Source organism: Saccopteryx leptura, chromosome 1, assembly GCF_036850995.1.
Source record: "Saccopteryx leptura isolate mSacLep1 chromosome 1, mSacLep1_pri_phased_curated, whole genome shotgun sequence".
NCBI lineage: Eukaryota > Metazoa > Chordata > Mammalia > Chiroptera > Emballonuridae > Saccopteryx > Saccopteryx leptura.
In genome coordinates, this window is record NC_089503.1 from 93,882,240 (window position 1) to 93,906,717 (window position 24,478).

Consider the following 24,478-nt stretch of genomic DNA (forward strand, 5'->3'; position numbering starts at 1 on the left):
CCCTAACAAGCCTCAGTAGGGCTCCCAAAGCCCCTCAGCTCTGGTTCCCCATCTGCCCACCTTCTTCTCTTCTCTGCAAAAACTGGCTTCTTCAGCACTCTGCATTCTTTTTGCTCACACTCTGCAAACATAGCTTCGCTTTGCTGCTTCTCTTTGCCTCTTCTCCTGCTTTCTCTTTTCAAAACTTTCTGGCTGAAAACCCCTCCTCCAGCAAACATTAGTAAAACAAAGGCCCTTCCCAAGCAGGAAATTTGCAATTTCACAGATGACATATACCTGGCGCTGCCCAGCTCCCAGTGCAAACTATAAGCGAGCAAACATAAAAATTATATTTTACAAACTTATTTGACCAACAGAACCCAATATTTTCTTCTGCGCCCAGGGCCTCAACCTACCTTAATCTGCCTCTGGTTATAACATCACAAAGCCTAAAAAGTACTATCTCCTCAACACTGGGACATAGAACTGTTTGTAATATTATAGTAGTTCCCCGTGTATTGCCCATGGAGACCAACCCACAGGAGTGAGTAGACAGGAGAATGTGTCTGAGAGAAAGATCTCTTGGTTTAAAGGAACTGACTACATTGGCTATTAATAAAAAGTGCAGACACTTCAGAGATCCATGGTGTTAATCTCATACCCTGTTGTATTATTAGAACTCTCAGGCCTCTGTGGTACTCCTGTGACTTTCAGGCAGTTCTCAGGTCCTTTCCCCAAGCCACATAGGGCTACTTGAGGACAAGCTACATTTATAAGAACACCTTCATCTTGTAGGATTTACCACCACCCAAAAACTTTCATAGACTGAAGCCATCTGGGGCAGAATCCATTTTTTATTTTCTGCTGTATCCTCGGGGCCAACAGTGTCTAGCATGGATGTTTCCTGAAAGTCTATCTCTTATCCAGAGGCAGATTTCACAGGCTGAGAAAAGAGGGAGCAGGCAGAAAATTTAGGAGAGACAGAAGACTCACGTATCTGGCTTTTAATCTCTGCAGAATGTGGTAGCTTCCACCAGCTACCAACCACTACAATCTTCAGTCCCTCTGAGGACTGAGCCCTAGCTCAAGGACGCTAATGTTGTTGTAAAGTATTGTACTTTAATCTGCGGGTTACACAGAGACAACAAGTCCAGATGAGTTTTTGAGGAGTTTATTAATTAGCCGGCTAGCTACACGGAGCACAATCCCATATCATGTAGAGTCTCTACCATTCTGTGGCTGATTTTATAGACCAAACCCATACCGGTTGGGGTAAGGAGGGGCTTATGATCCCTTTGTCTAGAGCAGTGGTTCTCAACCTATCTAATGCCGTGACCCCGCAATACAGTTCCTCATGTTGCGGTGACCCCAAACCAAAAAATAATTTTGGTGGCTACTTAATAACTGTATATCTGATATGCATTATGTATTCTCATTGCTTTAGGCGACCCCTGTGTTTTGGTCGTTCGACCCCCGCCGGGGTCGCGACCCACAGGTTGAGAACCGCTGGTCCAGAGCAGTGGTAGTCAACCTGGTCCCTACCACCCACTAGTGGGCGCTCCAGCTTTCATGGTGGGTGGTAGCGGAGCCACCAAAGTATAAATAAAAAGATAGATTTAATTACAGTAAGTTGTTTTATAAAGATTTATTCTGCCAAATTTAGTGAAAATCCGACATAAAGCACTTGATAAATAATTATTATTATATGCTTTAACTTGCTGTAACTCTGCTTTATAAATTTTATAAAGTAAAGTTACTTCCTTACTTTATAAATCACCATTACTGTGGAACCAGTGGGTGGTTAGAAAATTTTACTACTAACAGAGATACAAAAGTGGGCGGTAGGTATAAAAAGGTTGACTACCCCTGGTCTAGAGGTATACCTTACTTACTTACTTTCATGACTTTAGGATGGGAGGGTGAGTCAGAGTGTAGGAATTCTTAATTAAGGTACATAAACATTCTTTTCTAAAGGCTTTTAAGAAAAGAGAAGTGGAGGGATTCTCAGATAAATTCCATCTTCCTTGCTCTGTAGTTAAACTATGACTTATCTGAATCAGTTGCCCTACAGCCAGGAAGCTCCTGCATTCTTCTCTCTCCCTTCTCCACAGAAAGGAGTGGGTAAGAGGCCTGATTTCTCTTTAAAATGGCGTTGCGCCTGACCTGTGGTGGCGCAGTGGATAAAGCGTCGACCTAGAAATGCTGAGGTCGCCGGTTCGAAACTCTGGGCTTGCCTGGTCAAGGCACATATGGGAGTTGATGCTTCCAGCTCCTCCCCACCTTCTCTCTCTCTGTTTCTCTCTCTCCCTCTCTCTCTCCTCTCTAAAAAAAATAAAATAAAAAATAAAAAAAATAAAAAAATAAAAAAAATAAAATGGGCTGTAAAAAAAATAATAATAAAATGGCGTTGCTAACACTAAGTTTTACAGTTCCTTGGCACCTTATCACAGTGTAAATCATTTGCTAACAACTAAGTTCTAAAAAACCCTCCGGGACTGTAATTTTGCCACTGAGCAAAGATAGTCCAAATCTAGACATGCCATTTTTCAACTTGATTACACCAGGCTCTATAACATTTTAGGCTTAAATATTTTTTATTTATTGATATCTCTTCTGTGAGCTGACTAGTTGATATAATCTCTTGGTACTTTCGATTTCAGTTACATTTATGAGATGAGGGTGTGTGGTGGGGAGTGGAATTGGGGGAGGGGTGATAGGTAAATAGTTGTGTTTTCCTAAGACTTGCAAAAAGTAAGACATTTTTCAGAATCAATAAATTGTGATTCAAATTCTCAGCCGTTTTTCTTCATTGTGGTTAGAACCACACACTGTGCAAGGCTTGAGAAGTCATGGCCAAGTGAGTAATTCCAGAAAAAAAAGCCTTTCCACAGTCCAACAAGAAGTGGAACTGTCTGATTGGATTTTAAGTGGCAATTCCTACCTCTTTAACCGACTCTGAGCATATTGCATTCTTTTTTTAAAAGATTTTATTTATTGATTTTAGAGAAATGAGAGAGAGAAAGAGAGAGAGAGAGGAGGGAGGAGCATGAAGCATCAGTTTGTAGTTGCTTCCTGTATGTGCTTTGACAGGGCAAGCACGGGGTTTCAAACTGGCGACCTCAGTGTTCTAGGGTGTAATGCCGGTGGCCAAGGCCAGGCAGGTCCACATTGGATTCAGGCAGACAGTAGAGAAATTGTGGAGCCAGCAAGCATTGTGTCATTCTGTTTAATAGAGTCTCACAACAGCAGACAAGCACACAGGCAGAAAAAACTGCTTCTCCGGCAAACAAACAGCAAAATGGCCCCTCAGAATGGCGGGCAGGCAATCCACAATCCCCTGAGCACAAGCACCCATAGCCATACACAAGTGGTGCTGCTATGCACCTATGCACCAATCAGGCAAAGGGCTTGTAGCCGGTAAACCAGTGAGCAAGCCTAACACACTGCCCCACACAGGTTGATGCTTTATCCACTGCGCCACCCCAGGTCAGATGAAAATATATATTTCTATAGCATGAATCTTACACAACAGAATAAGGTAAATGTAACAGGGATTGTATAGGGGTCCTCAGGTTATGACAGTCTCGACATAGGACTTTTTGAGTTTATGATGCTCACTCCCATAAAAACTTTTAAAAATTGAGACATGAGTGTTTTGGCTTATGCCCTTAGCATCGTACTTACGAACTATGTGGGCAAACTATATATATAGTTTGGTTGTGCGCAGCTGAAGAATACGCAGTAACATGGCATATGAGTGAGGGAGTTGGCATCTCCCAGTATGCTTATCTACGCCATTTTGAATTAAAAGTGCAAATGTTCCATTTGTGTTGCTTTGTTTGGTGACTTTTTGGCCTCTATCACGGCTCCTAAAAGAAAGTCAGAGTCTTCAGATGGTAGTGCTTTGAAGAAGAGAAAAGCTATCGTGATGGATGTCACAGAGCTACTGGCATCACATGGAGAGGAGCTGTCTGCCGAGGACCTCATCCAGCTGGAGAAGCAGCTGATTGAAGAGGAAGAGAGAGAAACCCCAGAACCCAAGAGATTCACTACCAATGGTTTGGTAGAGGTTTTTCTATGGTAGAGGATGGGTTGGCAAAATTTCAGGCTGAGGACCCCAGCGATGACAGATTCAGTAAGGAGCTGTTATGGATGCCTTGCTATGCTTTAGGCAGATTTAGGAAGAGAAGAAGTCAACCTTCCAGACTAGACTAGAACAATTCCTTAAGAAGGTAGAGAGGCCTGCAACAGAGCCTGTACCCTCTACATCAGCTGCTTCTCAAGAGGAAACACCTGTAGTGCAGGTAGAATCATCTGTAGCATCTCCTGCATGTTCCTTAGGCAATCCTGATTCACTTGACCCAGTATCTCCAGCACCTTCTGCAGGTTTTCCTACCCTCCAGTTTCCTCCTCCCAATAGGTCACTCTCTCCCACCTTGCAATGCCCCTTCCAGTGTGCAAACCATCCACAAGAATAAAGGTAAGGAATTTTTTTACACTCCTTTTTTTTTTCTGTGACTACTGTACATTATACAATACAGTATATTTATCTCCTTTTCCTTTTTCTGTGGCTTAGTTGTGTTTTTATGTTCTAGATTACGAATTTACAACTGTGTTAGGATAGGGAAGTGACTTAGGCTAAGGTGTGTTTCAACTTACACCAAAATTCAGGTTATGTCACTGTCGTAGGAACGAAACTGTGTCGTAAACTGAGAACCCCCTGTAGCGCATTACAGTATTCATAGGAAGGAGAAATCTTGTTTGGTTGGGCAGAGGATGTTTGAGGTATAGAGGAAGACAAAACAGAATTAGAAGTGGGGAGAGAAGCTTGGGACTGCAGAAGCCTCTGATTTCAGCCAGAGCGGGTCAGTAATTCCTTCAAGTGTTCATTAGAGGCCTGTTACATGCAAGCTCCTTGCCCATCTCTAGTGTCCTCCATCCTCTACCATAAAATCTTATGCCCTTCCCTTCATCTGCCTTCTCAGAGCCTCCTAAGGCAGCATGTGTCCAGCATTAATTCCTGCCTGGCCTGCCTGACTTTCCATCTTGGCAGTGTTGGGCTGGAGCATAGGACACAGGCTCTCACTGCTGTCAGGGCAAGTCCATGCCATTTATAAACATTTACTGAATGTCCGCCACGTGCCAGGAGCTGCATCGGGCCCTAGAGATCCATCAAAAGGATAAGCACAGATTTTTGTCCATTTTCTTCTGGTTGCTGTGCACATGCACAGACGTCCTGAAGAAAGTGCAATAGTAACATAGGCACTATTCTGTGTTCCGCTTTTTCACAGAACAATGTCGCATTTGCATTTTCCAGAGTTATATCCATGATAAGTTTGAAGTGCCTATGCAACCAAGGTGGTCAGAAATATAGAACTAAAATATCACACTGGGATAATTGTCCTTTGTAAAGACTGTGCTCTGTATTTATGTATGAAATTTCCCACTATTTTGCTATTATAGGTAATACTGCAATAAATATCTGAGTCATTTTTCTTCTACTAATTTCCTCAAGAAAAAGTAGGGTAAAAATATAGTCTTTGAAGCCAGATAGATTTGAAGCCAGATAGATTTAGGTTCTAATTCTAGCTCGGCCATTTATAAACTGTGTGACCTTGGGCAAGTTCCCTAACCTTGCTAAATTTCAGTTTCTCTTGTATACAAAGTCACTAATAATATTCACTTCAGGGGATCAGAGTGAGGGTTATTCAGTGCTGATGAGTAAAATAGCTTTGAGATAGATCTGGGTTTAAATTCTGGCTCTGCCATTTAACTTGGACAAGATACTCAATCTTTGTAAGTTGTTTCCTTCTCTGTGAAATGAAAATTAAAGTGTGCACCTAATGAGGTTATTGGGAGGATTAGTTAAATATTCAATATATACATGTTTACTACAGTGCCTAGAATACAGTAAGGAACCAATAAATACTACTATTATTATCATCATAGTAATTGCTATTATTATATAAGAAAGCAGCAATTAATAAATGTTGGTGTGGCCATCTTCTCTACCTCAACCTCTTACTAATGAAAAATATCCAAGAATTGAATGAATGGGCCAAAGGTAAGGTATTCTTTATAGTGCCATATAGTTCACCTAAAGGATTGTAGTCAATTTATAATGCTACTAACAATATGCTGAATCTATCCATTTCACTCTAACTTTACAAATTTTTATGTTACTTTTAAAGGTACAAAATGGTATCTTAAAGTTATTTCAAATTTTCATTTCTTTATTACTGTGAGGGTGAATATTTTCCTGTATGTTTTGTTTACTGTTTCGATATCTTGTAGCATAAATGATTTGTTTCTGTCTTTTGCCTATCAGGTTGAATCTTGGTGGTTTCTTAAAAATTTGAATAAGCTTTATATATTAGAAACATTATAATATTTAATGCAAATACTTTCCTAGTAAGCTGGAGCCAGATGAGGTTCTGATACCAATGAGGGAAGACCAGGGGAAAGTTCTGTGTGTTTAGGAGCATTTCCATGAATGGGGTTGTGGTCTCCTGCATGGTAAACACAACTATTCTCACATCTTTAACATCCATTTCTGGAAATCTGTGGCTCCACGTGACACTGTAGTTTTATTTTTCTAGCTATAAAATATTTCTTCTTGATCATCGTGTAGATTCCTCAAGCCTAACATAGATATAACTGAACTCATCAGTTGTCCCCCAACCAGTAAACTTTCCAAACCTCCCCATTTGATCCCTTATTGTTTTAACCAAGACGTCCTAAGACTGTTTCTCAGTATAGTAAAAAGGCCTCCCAGAGTCTCAAATAATACTCCTGAATTATAAGTCATGTGTTCTGACTTTTGATTTGGAAAATATGATGATCATACATATCAAGAAAATAAGAGGAGGTAGCCAAGTTGACATGTTATCTCAGGTCTTTTCTGCATGCCAGTACCTGCTATTAAAACCAGAGCATGTGAGGTGGCAAGCAGAACGATCCCATGGAGACTGCTCTCCGGCGACAGGTATTTGATAATGGGATCTAGGAATTAACCAGGGAAAAGAATGTACTTTGAAATAATTGCCCTGAGCATCTGGCCCAAGTGTCTCCTTTTCTTAAATTATTTTTATATTTAAATGGTGACACTTTTAAAATTTGGAGGGAGTAATTATTTTTAATATTTTAATAGTTAGCAGTATTGATTTTGTCTTAGCATTATGGTTTTCTCTACGGATGTTCCAGTTAGGATATGAGAGCCATGAAATGAGGAAATGTGTTTTAGCCTTCTGCTAAAGCCTAGCCCATGGCCTCTGCCACCTCCATGTAGTTCCAGTTCCCACTAAAGTCAGCTGACATAGGCACCAAAACCTGCTATAGAGGAAACACAAGGCAAGCATCCCTAGACACAGGCAACAATATGGTGATTACCAGAGGGAAAGAGGGGTGGGGCTCTAGAGACAGAACAGGGTAAAGGGGGGCATAAATGGTGATGGAAGGAGACTTGGGTTGGGGTAGTAAACACACAAGACAATATACAGATGATATATTGTAGAATTGCACATCTGAAACCCCTATTATTTCATTAACCAATGTTACCTAATAAATTCATAAAGAAATTCAAAATTCCTTGGAATAAAAATTAAAATAAATAATATTATTATTTCTAAGACTATATAGTTCATGAGAAGCCATGCTGAAACAGATGTTTCCCTCTCTCCTGACAGTTCCTAATTCTCCCCTTAATTTTCTCAAATATATACTATTATATATACCAGATGACTTAAGAAGCCCCATCTTCTGCAGAGACAAGAAACACTTCCAAGAACACACACTGTGAGCAACCAATCCTTTTGGAATATGTGCTGAACACAAACTGCATGCAGTTCTTAAGTTGTTTTCGAGGTTGGGTGTGCCTGTGCATAGTGCATGTATATATGTGTGGGTACATGCACATGGGTGTGTGCGAGTGTCAACAAATTGTGTTCATAAGGGCACACTTTTACAGTGTTTGAGTAAATGATGGGATGTATTTTTCTAAAGGTAGGGTATGATGGTGTGAAATATACATTCTCAAACTTCAGATAAGTCATTTCTCCCCACAAGAACCAGATCTTGTGGAGAAGAGAGAAGACAGGGCTTTAGGCCTACTGTATCCTAATTGCTTTTACAGAAACCGACTAGGTTTCCCCAGGTGAAGAGTATCTTTGGAGGCTTTTTATTGGGGGTTGGGGGATGGACAGTGAGATAATTGGAAAGAGGGGAAACCTTGAACTCTCATCACCACCAACAACTACACAAAAAAATCATGAATCGAGTAGCTCTCTAAATACCAATCCATGCCACATTTCTTTTGCTCTGAGAGCGATGCCCTGAATTCCTTTCCACATTCAGCTGGAGAAGGCTTTGAGTGGTCTATTCCAGAAAATGGGTGAGAAAGTTCCTTTCATTCATTCCAGAATTTAACCCATACTTCCCCAGCAGAAAAACTGGTTAATTTACATCCTAGGTACTAATGAAAATGATTTCATTCCGCGATAACTAATCCCTGACCTACAACACAGCATAGTAAGAAAATTCCGCAGCAACTTCCCCACAGGACCACCAGCAAGGAGACCCCCAGCGGTTCTTGTCAACCCGCGCGTCCCAGTCCCAGTCCTGTTCACTTTGGCCAGTTACTGGAGCTTCAGCCCTTGGGGTGGGGACCAGTGAAAGGCCAGCTCTACCCAGCCTTGCTGACTGACCCCGTGGGGTGGAGAAAGGTGTCTCTGGGATAGAGAGAGGGTGTACAACCTGAAGGAGCTGTGTGAAGCACGTGGGTGTGCACGGGCCAGGATTCCCCTCCACGTAGCGCCCTCGTCCCATTTCCCCGATTTGCCTGGCCCACGCCGGTCCATGGATCCGGAGGTGAACAAGCGTAGCCAGGGAAAGCAGCGCCGCCGGGCACCCAGCCTAGACCCCCGCGGCGGATCCCACCCAGGACACGCGAGGCAGCTGCGCGGGACCCACTCTGAGAAAAACGCACCAGCATGGCGAGGGCAGGTATGCTCCCCACCCTGCTGGACCCGAGACTCGCAAGCTGTTTGTGGACAGAGCACCAACCAGGCACTCCAACGTCCTGAAGGGAAAAACTCATCGCTGCTTTCCCTCGGCCAGGTGCGCCCCGGACGGATGCTGCGCATCCAGGGACCCGGACAGGTGACCCTAGAAAGCTCCGCGCTTCCCCGCCCGCCCAGGCCAGTGCTGGATGCAGGCTCAGGGAAAAGAGAAAGAATTTGCTTTGTACCTGATCCTGTCCTTCTCTGCCCGCTGTAGTTCTTCGTTTCTTTCCAGGACCTCAAGGATCTTCCTGGCTTCTTCGTCATTTAGGAAACTGAAATCAAACCCCTGAGGAACTTTCGTCATTTTCTCTGTGTTGTGAGTTACATCTAAGCTCCTTGGCGCCTCCTGTTACGATGACATTTTTCAAGATATAGAAGACTTGCTCTCATAGCCAATAATAAATCTGTCCTTTAGAAAATCTAAAACCACAAACTTAGGAAACAGCCCACACCTACGGGGCTCATTTTAACACCACCTTCGTGTCAAGTTCGTCTCAATTCACCTAACCGAGATACAAAATGAACGGCTAAAGAGACAGAGGGAGCCAATCCCATTCGAAAGGGGCGGGCCTTTTCTCGTTCCCTCCTTTTTCCCCTCCCCCCACCCCCTAACGTGTTTGTTAAACCAACAATTATTCTTAATTCTGTTCTTAAGTGAGGCCGAGGCTTAAGTGCTGGCTTCAAAGTGTTAGTTTTGGCTGTTGCTATTTGCTTTCAGAACTTGAACTTGACTAATAGGAGTGCAAAGGAAAGAGGTTCACGACTAATCTACCTTATCAATAAAGAGCCCCTAGGAAGTGGAATTGCGTATAGGAGCTTTGAACTGGCTGAATGAAGATTAGTTACCTTATTTGAAAGACCTGAAAGCGCTGGACTCGGAACATACAGCCTCTGTGAACAGATCAGGCCCAAGGGCTGAATTTAGCGTATCCTTGGGAATGATTTTTTTTTTTTTTGCTAAGCCTCTCATCTTTCAGACCCCCACCCCCACCCCCCGCCGTCTGATTGCCCCATAAAAGTCATTCCCAGACTTTAGAAAAGAAACAACATAACATCGTTGATGATCTTTTAGGAGAAAGCCCTGGGGCAAAGAATAATAACACCTGTTTGTAGTGTTCTCTAAGATTTGATCATCTTCTTAATAAACAGTTTCAAAGAAGTAATACAGGTGCCACTTTCAAATTCCTAATCCTCTGACGAAAGAAAAAAGTAATTCTATGAAACCACAGAAATAAATGTTCCTAGAAAATGTTATTCCAAGATATGATGGAGCTTTCTAAACATATTCATATATATGTTTTAAAATTATCAAGCCTTTCCCAGAAAACATTGATATTTTTGGCTTCACTTCCCACATAGAAATAATTTGGTCCAATGAACTTTTCTGCCCCATGGCCTTAATGTGGTTACTTATAATGTACTGGTGATGTAACAAAAACATGTTGTCAAAAATAGCTATTAATGTTTTGGCTTCCAGGTCCTCTACTCATCTTAATCATCATTATTTAAGACATGCCTAGGCAGGTAGCTATGCAAATAATTTTCAGTGGGTGTCTGTTTGTTATTTCTATAAAGCAGGAAACAATTTAGTTCACCAATGTTGTACAACACACACACTCCTTTATAAATAGTCTCTGTGTTAATGATGGTAGTTTAGGAAAGTGTTTTATATATGCTCATGTTTTCCTACTCATTAGGGTGTTTATTTATTCAGCATGCATATAGGACTTTCTAATGTGGGCGTTGGTAGGCTTTTATCCTGTTTCTGGTGTATCAGTGAATTGATATCAACCAACATGTACTGGTGCCCACAGTATGAAGGCATTGTACATTGTGAAGAAGTTAGTCCTTGTTGTTAGGAAGTTTATAGTACAGTGGGGAGATACACAAATAGCAAAATCACTACTTTACAAAGGAAAACGTAATAGAGATATAAAGAAAAGTTCTATTAGAGCACAGGAAGAAGCTAGTTGCAGTTGAGCAGATCAGAGTAGGACAGGCTATGTGGGTTGCAACATGCAAGGTCAAATTTCAACAGGAAGAAATGGAGGGCGGTGGGAGGAAACATGGGAGTCAGTTTCAGGCAAGGTCTCTGGCACACTGAATAGCAGAAGTATGTTCTAGGAATCTTCTCATAATCTTTCCACTCCTTTGACTAACTGCCAAAGTAAGCAAAAACTTGGAAGCTAGAAAATACAGAGATACATTCAGGAATTGGTAAGTGCTCTGTTTTGTCTAAAGTACACATTTTCATTAGAGAAGATATTGCCCATAATGGAACAAAAATTGGTTCTTGGAAGGTTAAACATTGTCTTAAATATAAAGTACAGAATGTAAACATATGTACAGTACATAAACAGATACACAGCATATCAGTGGCATTAACATTTCATGAGAATGGCAATTAAGAAAAAAATCCTTAGAAGTTTGCTTGGTTCCTTGGAGGGGATAGTAATGAAAAAAAGGTCGAGAAATACTGGGCTGACGCATAAGACATAAACAAAATAAATAAGGCTGAGACCCGACTCTGAGTACTATGCTAAGGCATCTGGACTCCATGTGTAAGCAATAAGGACTCAATACGGGTTTTGAGGATGACAATGAGATAGTTGAAATGGAACAATGGAAAGACTGCTGTTCTATCAGTAAATAAGGAAGAGTGGAGTGAGGATGGTAACAAGGATACCACTGTGTTGGAACACTGATGTAGAAAAAAGGGGAAAGAGGACCTGAACTAAGCAGTGGAAGTAGGAATAGAAAGGAGGGGTGGAGTCCAAAAATACTGGCTGCTGGACTTGGTAACTCATTCAATATAAGGGTTCATAAAGAAGGAATCACAAAGATGCTGCAAGTTTTCAAGAGAAGTGTCTGAAAAGATTATATTAAGAGGCATACAGTTTGTAAAAAGATTGGAAGTTCAGTTTCAGACATAGATTGAGGTACCTGCAATTTATGGAGATGCTCGGCAGAAGTGAGAAATGTGAGACTGGAAATTCCTAAAACAGCAATGGAGAAGTAGATTTGGAAGTCATCTGCTTAAAAATCATTGCCAACACCTTGAGACTGGATAAGATGGCCAGAGCACAGGGTAGACAGAGTGTAGCGTCTGAGCTCAGACCTTTCAATATCTGCAGGAGATGTCATGGAGGCATGCCTCTGCCCTGGGGTGTGGCACAGCAGGGCATCCAGTTGAGGAATTTTTAAATCAAGGTTGTTTTTTTTTTTTCATTTTTCTGAAGCTGGAAACAGGGAGAGACAGTCAGACAGACTCCCGCATGCGCCCGACCGGGATCCACCCTACACGCCCACCAGGGGCGACGCTCTGCCCACCAGGGGGCGATGCTCTGCCCATCCTGGGGGTCGCCATGTTGCGACCAGAGCCACTCTAGCGCCTGAGGCAGAGGCCACAGAGCCATCCCCAGCGCCCGGGCCATCTTTGCTCCAAGGGAGCCTTGGCTGCGGGAGGGGAAGAGAGAGACAGAGAGGAAAGCGCCGCGGAGGGGTGGAGAAGCAAATGTGCGCTTCTCCTGTGCCCTGGCCGGGAATCGAACCCGGGTCCTCCGCACGCTAGGCCGACGCTCTACCGCTGAGCCAACCACCGGCCAGGGCTAAATCAAGGTTTTATAATGAGAAATTTGCAAGGCATTGAGGGTTGCTCTAGAAACCATACAGGATCATTTCTGTGAAGCTATAAACATCATGCTTTTAAAGTAAAAATAATTATCAAAACGTTGTTTGATGGGCTCATTCAGCCAGCTCTAAGCATCTGTTTTTCACCTTCCTATATGGTAACCCTGGCAACCTCCTGCGCAGCCTCCCAGCTAAAGAGATACTCATCAGTTTTGTTTTTAGTAGCAACAGCTGGATAGATAGCAGTAATCTTTAGAAATCTCCCATGGTCTCCTGTTTTCTCCAGTCTTTTGGCCAACTCCCCAACAGAAGGCTTAGCTGTTTTCTTTCCCTGACAGCTTACTCAGCCAAGAGCAATGCTAGTCACATACTTGCTTGAATTTTGTCACCTAAAGTCATTTATGCCTCCAGTAAGCCAATGAAAATTATCTTTGTAGATTGGAATCATTTTTTTCACAGAGCTTATTTTCTCTCCCAACAGCAGGCTCTGGGGCGAGTTTGGGTGGTAGCTTTCAGTTAAACAAGCAAATACAAGTCGACTTGAATTGGCCACAAGCCTTTATTAGTAAACAAGAGATATAAAACTCTTAGAAGAAGGTTTGCACAGAAGATTTGCACAGTTGTCCAATTCAGTTTTCCCTATTCTTATAGTTCAATGAATAGGAATTGAAAATCTAGACAGAAAAGTCCCTTTTTGGTTTCCCTGAATCTACAATTGTGGAATAAATATTCCACAAAGAACAGCATCTTAAACTCTCTAAACTGATATTTTTGGAATTATCCTTAAAGATTATTGTAAAAATTCACTGAAATGATACAATAAAGCAATTAACAAAGGTTGCTTTTTAATAAATGGTACCTATTAATATTATTTGCACACAGAGCAGCCTACTATTTTATAAGTAACATTTTTTTTTCTTCTTTTCCAAATGAGAGGAGGAGAGATAGAAAGACAGACTCCTCCACGCGCCCTGACTGGTATCCATCCAGCAGCCTCCCGCCCTGTCTGGGGCTGATGCTCTGGCCATCTGGGACCATGCTCTCAACTGAGCTATTTTTAGCACCTGAGGCTGCTGAAGAAGGGGAGGAGAGAGAGTGAGAGAGAGAAAAGGGGAAGGAGGAAGGGTGAAGAAGCAGGTGGTCATTTCTCTTCTGTTCCCTAACTGAGACTCAAACCCAGGACATCCAAACATAGGGGCTGATGCTCTACCTCTGAGTCAACCAACAAGGGCTGTAACATTTTCTTTGACTACAAAAGTACTACCTTTTTACTGGGGTTTGAGGAAAACTGAAAAATAAAACATAGGAGTCAAACAGATGGAGATTAAAAATCTCAACTTTCTTACTGGTAAATTAATGGAAGAATGTGGCATAGTTCTTCAGACAAATGGGTTCACTAATATTATTCATAGCAAGTCTAGGCCATGGCACAAATCACCAGTGGGAGCTATGGATCTGGGGAACATATTATTGGTGATAGAAAGGTTGTCAAGCAACAGAGCATGGGTCCCAGATGGGCAGAGTATCGCCCCATAGAGGGCTTGCTGGTTGGATCCCGGTGGGGGCGCATGTGGGAGTCTATCTCTCTGCCTTCCCTTCTCTCACTTAATTAAAAAAAAAAAAAAGGAAAAGAAATAAAGAAAAAGAAAGGTGGTAGACAGAATGCCCTCAAGTGCATCAAGCTTTCGAATGGTTAGTTTTATTCAGTCAAAAAGCATGAATCATGGAATTTCATACCCTTACCATCTTCAGTCAAATGACTTCCTCCTCCATCTACCCTGAGAAGGAGCAAGCAAGAATCAGATAGAGATGCCGGGAAATTACTCTAGTCATGCAAGTCCCCTCACAGAGAAGTGAGGGAATGGTTGCTCCCTCAAATAATGTTCATTATGTTGAATTTTTGGAAAAGAGGGAAAAAGTACCAATTATCTATAATTCAACAACTATTTTTAAATATTTTCACTTACATCCTTATATATTTCCCTTTCCCATATAGATCTAATATATTATTAACTAATCTTCTATAATGTCCCTTTACATGGCTGCACAGAGCTCCCTGAGATAATGGCCCTTCAAGTAATAGAAACATTGTGCAAGATCACTCAAGACTTCTGTGGTGTTTGAACAAATCGCTAAGCCCATCTGAAACCCGAAGTATCATAGAAAGCAAGAGGGCCAGAGCCTCTGTTCTTTCATGTCAGAATTCAATACACATGAGGTCTAAATAGCAAAATCTACCTGACTGAACTCAAAAGATCCTGACTAAATCAAGGAACAGAGGAACACCCTTCCTTATTACTTATCCCAGTCATAGATACTCAGTGCGGCCTCACCTCAGGAGCATTGTAAGGGGCTTTTAGTGTTTCCACTTCACCTGAATGAGGAAGAAGGAAGGCAGTGGACTCTGGAATTTATACAAAAACTCAAGAGTGTGCTGCAAAACTCAAAAGAGCAAAACGTTTCCCAAGGCGTTATATGAATCTGTTGTTATCTTGATAGCAACACCTGAAACAGCTAGGTCAATAAACATACAAACCATAAAATATATATATAGTACAGTTCCCCTTATGACTATACCTATAGGAAAAAATCCTAATAAAAAGGCCAGTAAATCAAAGATAGAAATATAATTATATATTAAATGACTTAGTGTAATTTATTCTGGAAAAGCAAGAATATTATATTAATGTAGTTAATAGTATATAATAATATTAACAAATTTCAAAGAAAGAATAATGTACAATCAATAGTTCTTTGATAAAATTCAAGATTGCTTTTTGTTTGAACTGAACTAAATTAAATTAAACTGAATTTAAAAACCTAATTCTTAGAATTAAAAAGATGCTTCCTTGAAGTGGTAAATAATGTCTTTATCAGACAATACCAGGACCATAATTAATGGTAAATTAATTAACTAAAAACAAATCAAAGATACCTAATATTACCTGTATTATCTAACATTGTTCTGTTGGTTCTCGTCGATACAATAAAGAAAAAGTAATGAGTGTAATTCTCAGAAAAGAAAGAATTGGTTATAGATAATAACTGTCTACTTAGAAAAATATCCCAAGGAAATTCATTTAAAAACTAGTATAATTAAAAAGAATACATATAAGTGGCCAGTGTATTGATTCATTTAACAATTTATTTATGGAATGTCTAGAGTGTGTTGGTAAATGTTCTAGCACTGTGTATACAGTTAACATAAAGATGTTCCTAAAAAAAAAAAAGATGTTCCTGTCCTCAAGAACATTACATTGAGTGAGCCGAGGGAAAAATTTAAGAAACAAATCAACATAAATTTAGAGTGTGATAAGTGAACCAATATAAGGGTGATGGGTGGGAGGGGTGAAGGGTGGCATGGCTCTAGTGAAAGGCGCCTCTCCTGTGTGCCCTGGCCCGGAATCTAACCCGAGACAGCCACATGCCAGGCTGACACTCTACCACTGAGCCAACTGGCCAGGGATTAAAACAGTTCTAAATTAATAATATAGCATGATCACACAAAAGCAACAAAGGAGAAAAAGATATTTATAATCCTTTTATCCTAATTCAAAGACTATTTTTCCATATTTGAATATCATCCTAAAGTTCTTATCCATATATGTGTGCATATAATTATAAAAACTGCATATGCACACATATTCATAACTCAGTTGCAATCACAGTATGTATAGGTTAGCTCTTAATATTGTTACTGAAAGTCCCTGTAGAGGATGATTTTACCATCTAGTGGGATCGGAAAAGGAGTGTGAAGTTTCTTTGAGAACTTTAAAGCGTTTTACAAAAGTAAGATTATTGACATTTCTTGTAATACCTCAGTAACCGGTTCTGCCACTTTACAGTATTGGTTCTTTGGAAGTTTTTTCTTATAGTGATTCTGCCTACTTCTATTGTGGTTGCTTTTCCTTTTAGCAAACAGTGCCCTTTCTTTTTTTTTTTTGTATTTTTTTGAAGCCGGAAACGGGTAGAGACAGTCAGACAGACTCCCGCATGCGCCCGGGATCCACCCGGCATATGCCCACCAGGGGCGATGCTCTGCCCCTCCAGGGCATCGCTCTGTTGCGACCAGAGCCACTCTAGCTCCTGGGGCAGAGGCCAAGGAGCCATCCCCAGCGCCCGGGCCATCTTTGCTCCAATGGAGCCTCGGCTGCGGGAGGGGAAGAGAGAGACAGAGAGGAAGGAGAGGGGCAGGGGTGGAGAAGCAGATGGGCGCTTCCCCTGTGTGCCCTGGCCAGGAATCGAACCCAGGACTTCTGCATGCCAGGCTGATGCTCTACCACTGAGCCAACCGGCCAGGGCTAACAGTGCCCTTTCATTAACAATCCTGTAAACACATCAAGTGACATCTGGAAAATAAATCTTTTTTGTTTTCTGTTGGAAGATCTCATCCGTAAAAAAATAAAAAATTAGCAGGGTAAGTGGGAGGTAAGAGCACCCACAATGATGATGGGATGGAGACTTTGATAACTATGGCCAACCTGAGAGACTGAATGCCATCCCTAAACTCTCAGTAACTCCTTCCTTCAAAATCAAACACTTATATTTGTTTGCTCCCACGATACTAATGCATTGACCTCGGTTTTCCTTCTTGAGTCCAGGAGATTGCTATCTGGGTAACTTGGAAGGCACACGGGAGGTGAGAAGGGATGCCTCCCTGTACACCTGTATACCGCCTGCTGTATTGTGTGGGCAGGAGAGGAGAGTAGGACAGAAAGAGGAAAGGAAAATTCTAATATGAAGACTGATCTCATCTTCTTCCAAGTTTTGAGGAAATGCCCACTCAGAATGAAATGAGAAAGATTGAAAGCTACATTTTCATTTCCCCATCCACTGGTGTACAGCAGCCTCTTTGCAAATCTCTAATTAACTAAACCATTATGGCTAATTAACATATTTACATCAAATCAAATGGTGGAACAGACAGTTCTTTCTTCTGTGTATTTTAAAGACAGTTTATTTTTATTTATTTTATTTTATTTTTTTTTTATTTTTTCATTTTTCTGAAGCTGGAAACAGGGAGAGACAGTCAGACAGACTCCCGCATGCGCCCGACCGGGATCCACCCGGCACGCCCACCAGGGGGCGATGCTCTGCCCACCAGGGGGCGATGCTCTGCCCCTCCCGGGCGTCGCCATGTTGCGACCAGAGCTACTCTAGCGCCTGAGGCAGCGGCCACAGAGCCATCCCCAGCGCCCGGGCCATCTTTGCTCCAATGGAGCCTTGGCTGCGGGAGGGGAAGAGAGAGACAGAGAGGAAAGCGCGGCGGAGGGGTGGAGAAGCAAATGGGCGCTTCTCCTGTGTGCCCTGGCCGGGAATCGAACCCGGGTCCTCCGCACGCTAGGCCGACGCTCTACCTCTGAGCCAACCGGCCAGGGCAAGACAGTTTATTAATATATATATTTGAATTTTTTTCTTTTTGGTGAAAAAAACCCTAAATTTTAAACTAAATTGTCACCTGTTTAGTGTGACCAGCTCAGTATCAAGATTATACAGTTCTTCAAACTTTTTATTGTGATTTAAGCAGGCACACTTTTATTAAATAGAACTTGATAATTTAATTTCTTGTTAAATTCATTACCAGGGCCAGCTGGTTGGAAAAGTGTAAGCAGATCTAACTACTAATTATGGCCTCCTTAACTTATCCTCCATAACTTAATTTGGATGTATCCGAAGTAATTTTTGGTCCATCCTTGGCTTTGTTACTCATTTGTTCTGATACGTGGGACATGCTCAAACAGTACCTAAACCAGACAAATTTGAGCCATCACCTTTGCTGTAATATTTGATTGTTTCCCCCGGTTATATTTGTTGTTTCACATGGAAAGAGGTTTATTGTTGCTACAGACTGAATGGTTGTGTCCCACCTGTGCTCCAGCAAACTTCATATATTAAAACTTAATCCCCAATGTGATGGTTTTCAGAGTTAGGGCCCCTTTGGGAGGTGAGTAGGTCATGAGTCTGGAGTCCTCCTCAATAGGATTAGTACTCTGAAAAAGAGACCCAGAGGGCTCCTAGGCGCTCCTTCCTTGTGAGAACACAGAGAAGACGAGAGTCTATGAATCAGGAAGTGGTCCCCACCAGACACTGAAACTGCTGTAACCTTGGCCTCCGGAACTATTGTTTATAAACCACCCAGTCTACTATATTTTGTTATAACGGGCTTAGGCAATTGTCAAGTGACAAGTAGGATGACAAGTACAATGTTATCAAGTGCCTTCAAGCAGGATAATGACATACAAGATTGTAAATATGAGCAGTTGAAAGAACATAGATAGAGGGGCCCTGGCCGGTTGGCTCAGCGGTAGAGCGTCGGCCTAGCGTGTGGAGGACCCGGGTTCGATTCCCGGCCAGGGCACACAGGAGAAGCGCCCATTTGCTTCTCCACCCCTCCGCCGCGCCTTCCTCTCTGTCTCTCTCTTCCCCTCCTGCAGCCAAGGCTCCATTGGAGCAAAAATGGCCCGGGCGCTGGGGATGGCTCTGTGGCCTCTGCCTCAGGCGCTAAAGTGGCTCTGGTCGCAACATGGCGACCCCCAGGATGGGCAGAGCATCGCCCCCTGGTGGGCAGAGCGTCGCCCCTGGTGGGCGTGCCAGGTGGATCCCGGTCGGGCGCATGCGGGAGTCTGTCAGACTGTCTCTCCCTGTTTCCAGCTTCAGAAAAAAATGAAAAAAAAAAAAAAAAAAAAAAAAAAAAAAAGAAAGAACATAGATAGAAGCAGAAAGTTGTTGCTGTGCATTAAGAAGCAGGCTAATTCCTCGAAGTCTGTGGATGGGAAAGAATTGTCTGAAATAGAGGGCCTCCCAGCATGTAATAGAATGATTCTGCTGAAGATAAAAATATGCCATATATGTTTATTGTCCCTGAGTTAAAATATCTAATTTGTGTGTAATTAAGCAGAAATGAACACTCTCTTAGAATAGAGTGACTTCTAAGTCTTGCTAATTCCTATTAAATTAATTATTGTGTAGATAAAATTATGCCAGTGTTTTTATTAACTCTGTTATAATAACAATAATCACATGATGGCATGCATTGTATTAGACATTCTTCTACTCAATGGGTTTACTAGATTGACAATTGAAAAAAATTAATAGCATACTTCTACTAATAGTCATATGGGAGAAAATACACATAACATAAAGAATGCAAACCAGAAATAGTATCCTCAAGACTGACTAAGAAAGATCACATAATTTATGACTACATGAGGAGCAATCCAAGCTTATAAACAACAATTTATATAATAACAGATGCTTTTCTACTTTTAGGTCCTTTTTTAAACCTTAAGTACTCAAATTCAGTCAATTGTTAGGACTATTGAGGACAAAGTTGTTTTCTCTGGTTATAAAATGTTTCTATACTTTCAAATCTTTAATTTTAATAAACAGCAAAGCTATGGAGACTTTGATCTTTTTGCCATAAGTGTAAATATTTGAATACAAACTAATAGACTCTTTACATCTCTTTCCTGTTTGTTTTTAAGGCTGGTCCAAAAGCAGGACATAGTAAACACTCAATGTGCTTCCTCTCATGGCTTATAAGATTGCTCATTGAAACACTACTTTTTGTATACTAGGTCTATTTTGTTTCTTTTTTTAAAGACATTTTAAAAGTATTTTATTTATTGATTTTTAGAGAGAGAGAGAGAGAGAGAGAGAGAGAGAGAAAGGGGAGGTTGAGGAGCAGGAAGCAACAATTCGTTTTTGTTGCTTCTCTTGTGTGCCTGACAGAGCAAGCCCAGGGTTTCAAACAGGCAATCTCAGCATTCCAGGTCAACAATTTATACACTGCGCCACCACAGGTCAGTCTAGATCTATTTTCAATGCATGCATGCATGTATTCATCAATGCATCCCTTCATCCATTCTGGGTTATTTTATTAATTCACTTAGGGTTATTTTATTTATTCACTCATTCATTCAACAAACATGTTTTGAGCACTTGCCATGTACCAAGCTCTGTTTTTTACCCCTCTATTCTAGTTCTTTTTTAAAATTTTAATTTCTGGCCCTAGCCAGTTGGGTCAGCAGTAGAGCGTGGGCCCAGCATGTGGAAGTCCCCGGTTCGACTCCTGGTCAGGGCACACAGGAGAAGCTCCTATCTGTTTCTCCACTCTTCCCCTCCTTTAGCCAAGGCTCCTTTGGAGCAAAGTTGGCCTGGGCACTGCGGATGGCTCTATGGCCTCTGCCTCAGGCACTAGAATGGCTCCAGTCACATCGGAGCAACATCGCAGATGGGCAGAGCATCGCACCCTAGTGGGCATGCCGGGTGGATCCCGGTCAGGTGCATGCAGGAGTCTGTCTGCCTCGCTGCTTATCACTTCAGAAAAATACAAAAAAAAAAAATTTTAATTTCCTCCAAGTTTCTACCTTGGTCATTTGAAGCGGTTATTTGCCCCCATCTCTTCCACCTCTCTCTTTGAAGAGCATATTCTATATATATCCATGTTACTTCCCCTTCACTAAAACTGTTTTTATGCAAAGTGTGTTATAAAACATCAGAAAAATATGAAAAGTAAACAGAAACCCAGGCCTACTACAAATACTGTTCAAATCATCTATAATTTCCCAGGTTGGTTTAAAAATTGTATTTCAATGGGCATAATTTTCATTTGGGGTGCTAAAATATTTGGAACTAGGCAGAGGTCATAATTGTACATCATTGTAGGTATACTAAATGCCACCAATTTTTTTTCTACTTAAAATGATTTAATTTTATTTTATGTAAACTTCACTTCAATAAAATATTTTTTAAATTATATTTCACTCTTTTTTCTATAGTAATAAAATTGTAAGCCTCCCCATCTTCACCACAGTAATCTAGGAAATAGTCCAAATATAAACTCAACATATCAAAGATTATGTCATTATTATTAACTCAGTCTTCTTAAAATGTAAAGCTTAAGTTCAGTCCTGCAGGACAGCACTGAGGAGTTGTAAACGCGTGTAAGGCATAGCCACTCCATTCTCATTTATAACCGGTTTGTTCCACATGGCTCTGAATCCTGGGGCAAATATGATCTCCACCTGTGGGTGGAGAGAGAGCTGTGCTTAAAAATAACCAAGTAATTACCATAAGGAGCAAGGCTTCCTTAAGGGTTGACCTGGCAGAAAGAAATGCTGTTTCTAGAAGAATCAAGTTCAGATTTTAGAAATTTAAGAAAAAAGATGCCTGGGATTCTGGAGTGGTGTTGTGGAAGCATAACAAAGCTATTATCCGTACATAAGTACACATTTGAGATGTATCTAGTAATCCAGGGCAGAAAAGATATTCTGATGGCACTTGATCTGTTTTAGGCTAACTTTTGGGTAGGCAGTTATTTTTGTTGTATTTAATTGGAGGAAGGGCTGAATGTCTTTGGCTGATTAAAGAGAACCTATTTTCCTTTCCATTCATCATTCCCTCATTACCTTCTCATCCTTCCTCTCATCCTTAGTGGTGTTCATTTTTTTTCTTTGTATTTTTCCAAAGTTAGAATTGGGGAGGCAGTCAGACAGACTCCCACATGTGCGCTACCGGGATCCATCAGCAATGCCCACCAGGGGGCGATGCATTGCTCTATTGCAGCCGAAACCATTCTAGCACCTGAGGCAGAGGCCATGGAGCCGTCCTCGGTGCCTGGGGCCAACTTTGCTCCAGTGGAGCCTTGGCTGCGGGAGGAGAAGAGAAAAATAGAGAGGAAGGAGAGGGGGAAGGGTGGAGAAGCAGATGGGCGCTTCTCCTGTGTGCCCTGACTGGGAATTGAACCCAGGACTTCCACACTCCAGGCCGACGCTCTACCACTGAGCCAACTGGCCAGCACTGTGATGTTCATATTTATTTTATGAAAGCTATCATTAAAAATTAGAAGTCAAAAAATTTTCTATTGAGGAAGGTCTGGACGCCAATCCCTTTTCTTTTTATAAAAATTTTATAATAATTTTTATTTTTTAATTACAGTTGATGTACACCAATCCCTTTTCTATAAGCAAGTGTCCTGGTTTATAGATAATGAGATGGAACAACAACAGAAATGTGGAAAAGAAGACTTCAGAAGAGGATATTAAAGAATGGTGGCCAGAAAGCTGGTCTGAAGTGGATGTGGAGGCCAAAAAGAATGCCAATACTGAGGGTCCTGAGACTCTGGGGTCAAAGGGAAGAAAGCAACCCAGGAAGTGGCAGCCCAGTTTTCCTAACTGCTGGCAAGGAGCTGCATATAATCATGAAGGACTCCTTCCTTCCATACTCAACATGTGTGCTCATTCTTCACATCACACCTGGGGGAGGGGTGCTCCTGGCATCTAGTATAAAGGCCAGAGATACCGCTGAAAATTCTACAGTGTACAGCCCAGTCACTTACAACAAAGAATTACCGGGTCCCAAATGTCAATAGGGCTGAGGTTGAGAAACTAGAGTGATTTGGATTGAAAGAACCTTTGTTTTGAGACATGCTTCCCTCATTTCTAACTCTGTGTTCTTTGAAAAGTTATTCAGTTTCTATGATGGATCAGAATAAAAAAGTTGCTATCTTATGGTGGATGATGTGATAATAAATCATCTGAAAAGTGTAAATAAAAATGCAAATGTGCCCAGGTGGGTTGGCTCAGCAGTAGAGCGTTGGCCTGGTGTGTGGAAGTCCGGGTTCGATTCCTGGTCAAGGCACACAGGAGAAGCGCCCATCTGCTTCTCCACCCTTCCTCCTCTCCTTTCTCTCTCTCTCTCTTCCCCTCCCGCAGCCACGACTCCATTGGAGCAAAGTTGGCCCAGGCGCTAAGGACGGCTCCATGGCCTCTGCCTCAGGTGCTAGAATGGCTCCGGAGGCAACAGAGCAATGCCCCAGATAGGCAGAGCATTGTCCTCTGGTGGGCATGATGGGTGGATCCTGGTCGGGCACATGTGGGAGTCTGTCTGACTGCCTCCCCACTTCTAACTTTGGAAAAATACCCAAGAAAGGAAGGAAGGAAGGAAGGAAGGAAGGAAGGAAGGAAGGAAGGAAGGAAGGAAGGAAGGAAGGAAGGAAGGAAGGAGGGAGGGAGGGAGGGAGGGAGGGAGGGAGGAAAGGAAGGAAGGAAGGAAGGAAGGAAGGAAGGAAGGAAGGAAGGAAGGAAGGAAGGAAGGAAGGAAGGAAAAGGGAAGGGAAGGGAAGGAAAGGGAAGGAAGGAAGGAAGGAAGGAAGGAAGGAAGGAAGGAAAGAAAGAAAGAAAGAAAGAAAGAAAGAAAGAAAGAAAGAAAGAAAGAAAGAAAGAAAGAAAGAAAGAAAGAAAATGTAACAATTCACCATCAGAGTCAGTGACTGACAGTGACTAACAGTCCCTTCCCATCTGATGCTGTGTGGCTGCTCCTTTAAGCCTACCACAACTTCCTCCTGGAAGGTTGCAGCCTTTGTGCTGATCCCCCAGCCTCCACTCTAGGCTCATCATAGTTCTTTTTCAAAATGGAAACTAGACTTGTTCTCCTAAAATATTGCTATTAGCCAGAGGCAGATTTAACAGTGGGTACACTGGGCATACACTCTGGGCCCCGACTTCTGAAGGGCTCCACAAAACCCCAACTTTACACTTTTGTCTAATGTAAGGGGCCCAATATTTTCTTCTGTGCCTGGGGCCTCAACCGACCTTAATCCACCTCCGTTTTCAGCATATGCCTTTCCTGATCAGGAATCTCTGAGATATTGACATCACCTTCTACACGAGTCCCCTAACTGCCTGCCTGTAAAGCCTCATCCTCATTTGACTTCGTTGTCCCTCCAGACCACTCCAGTGGTCAGTTGGTTTCTTTGAGGTCCAGGTCTTTGTTTAGACTCTTTCTCTGCTTTGTGTGCCCCCACCATC

The 24,478-nt window shown here is 41.9% G+C and overlaps 1 protein-coding gene across 4 annotated transcripts in view; it reads right to left on the reverse strand.

Moving 5' to 3' along the window:
• The window catches only part of LOC136396391 (protein O-glucosyltransferase 3), a 111,306-nt gene extending 101,769 nt beyond the window's left edge, over positions 1-9,537 (reverse strand). For all 4 annotated transcript variants that reach the window (XM_066371620.1, XM_066371616.1, XM_066371614.1 and 1 more), the window contains exon 1: positions 9,224-9,537. In XM_066371620.1, coding sequence (XP_066227717.1) covers positions 9,224-9,342 — 119 coding nt within the window. In that variant the 5' untranslated portion in view covers positions 9,343-9,537. The remainder of the gene's footprint in view (positions 1-9,223) is intronic.
• Positions 9,538-24,478: the final 14,941 nt, after the last annotated feature.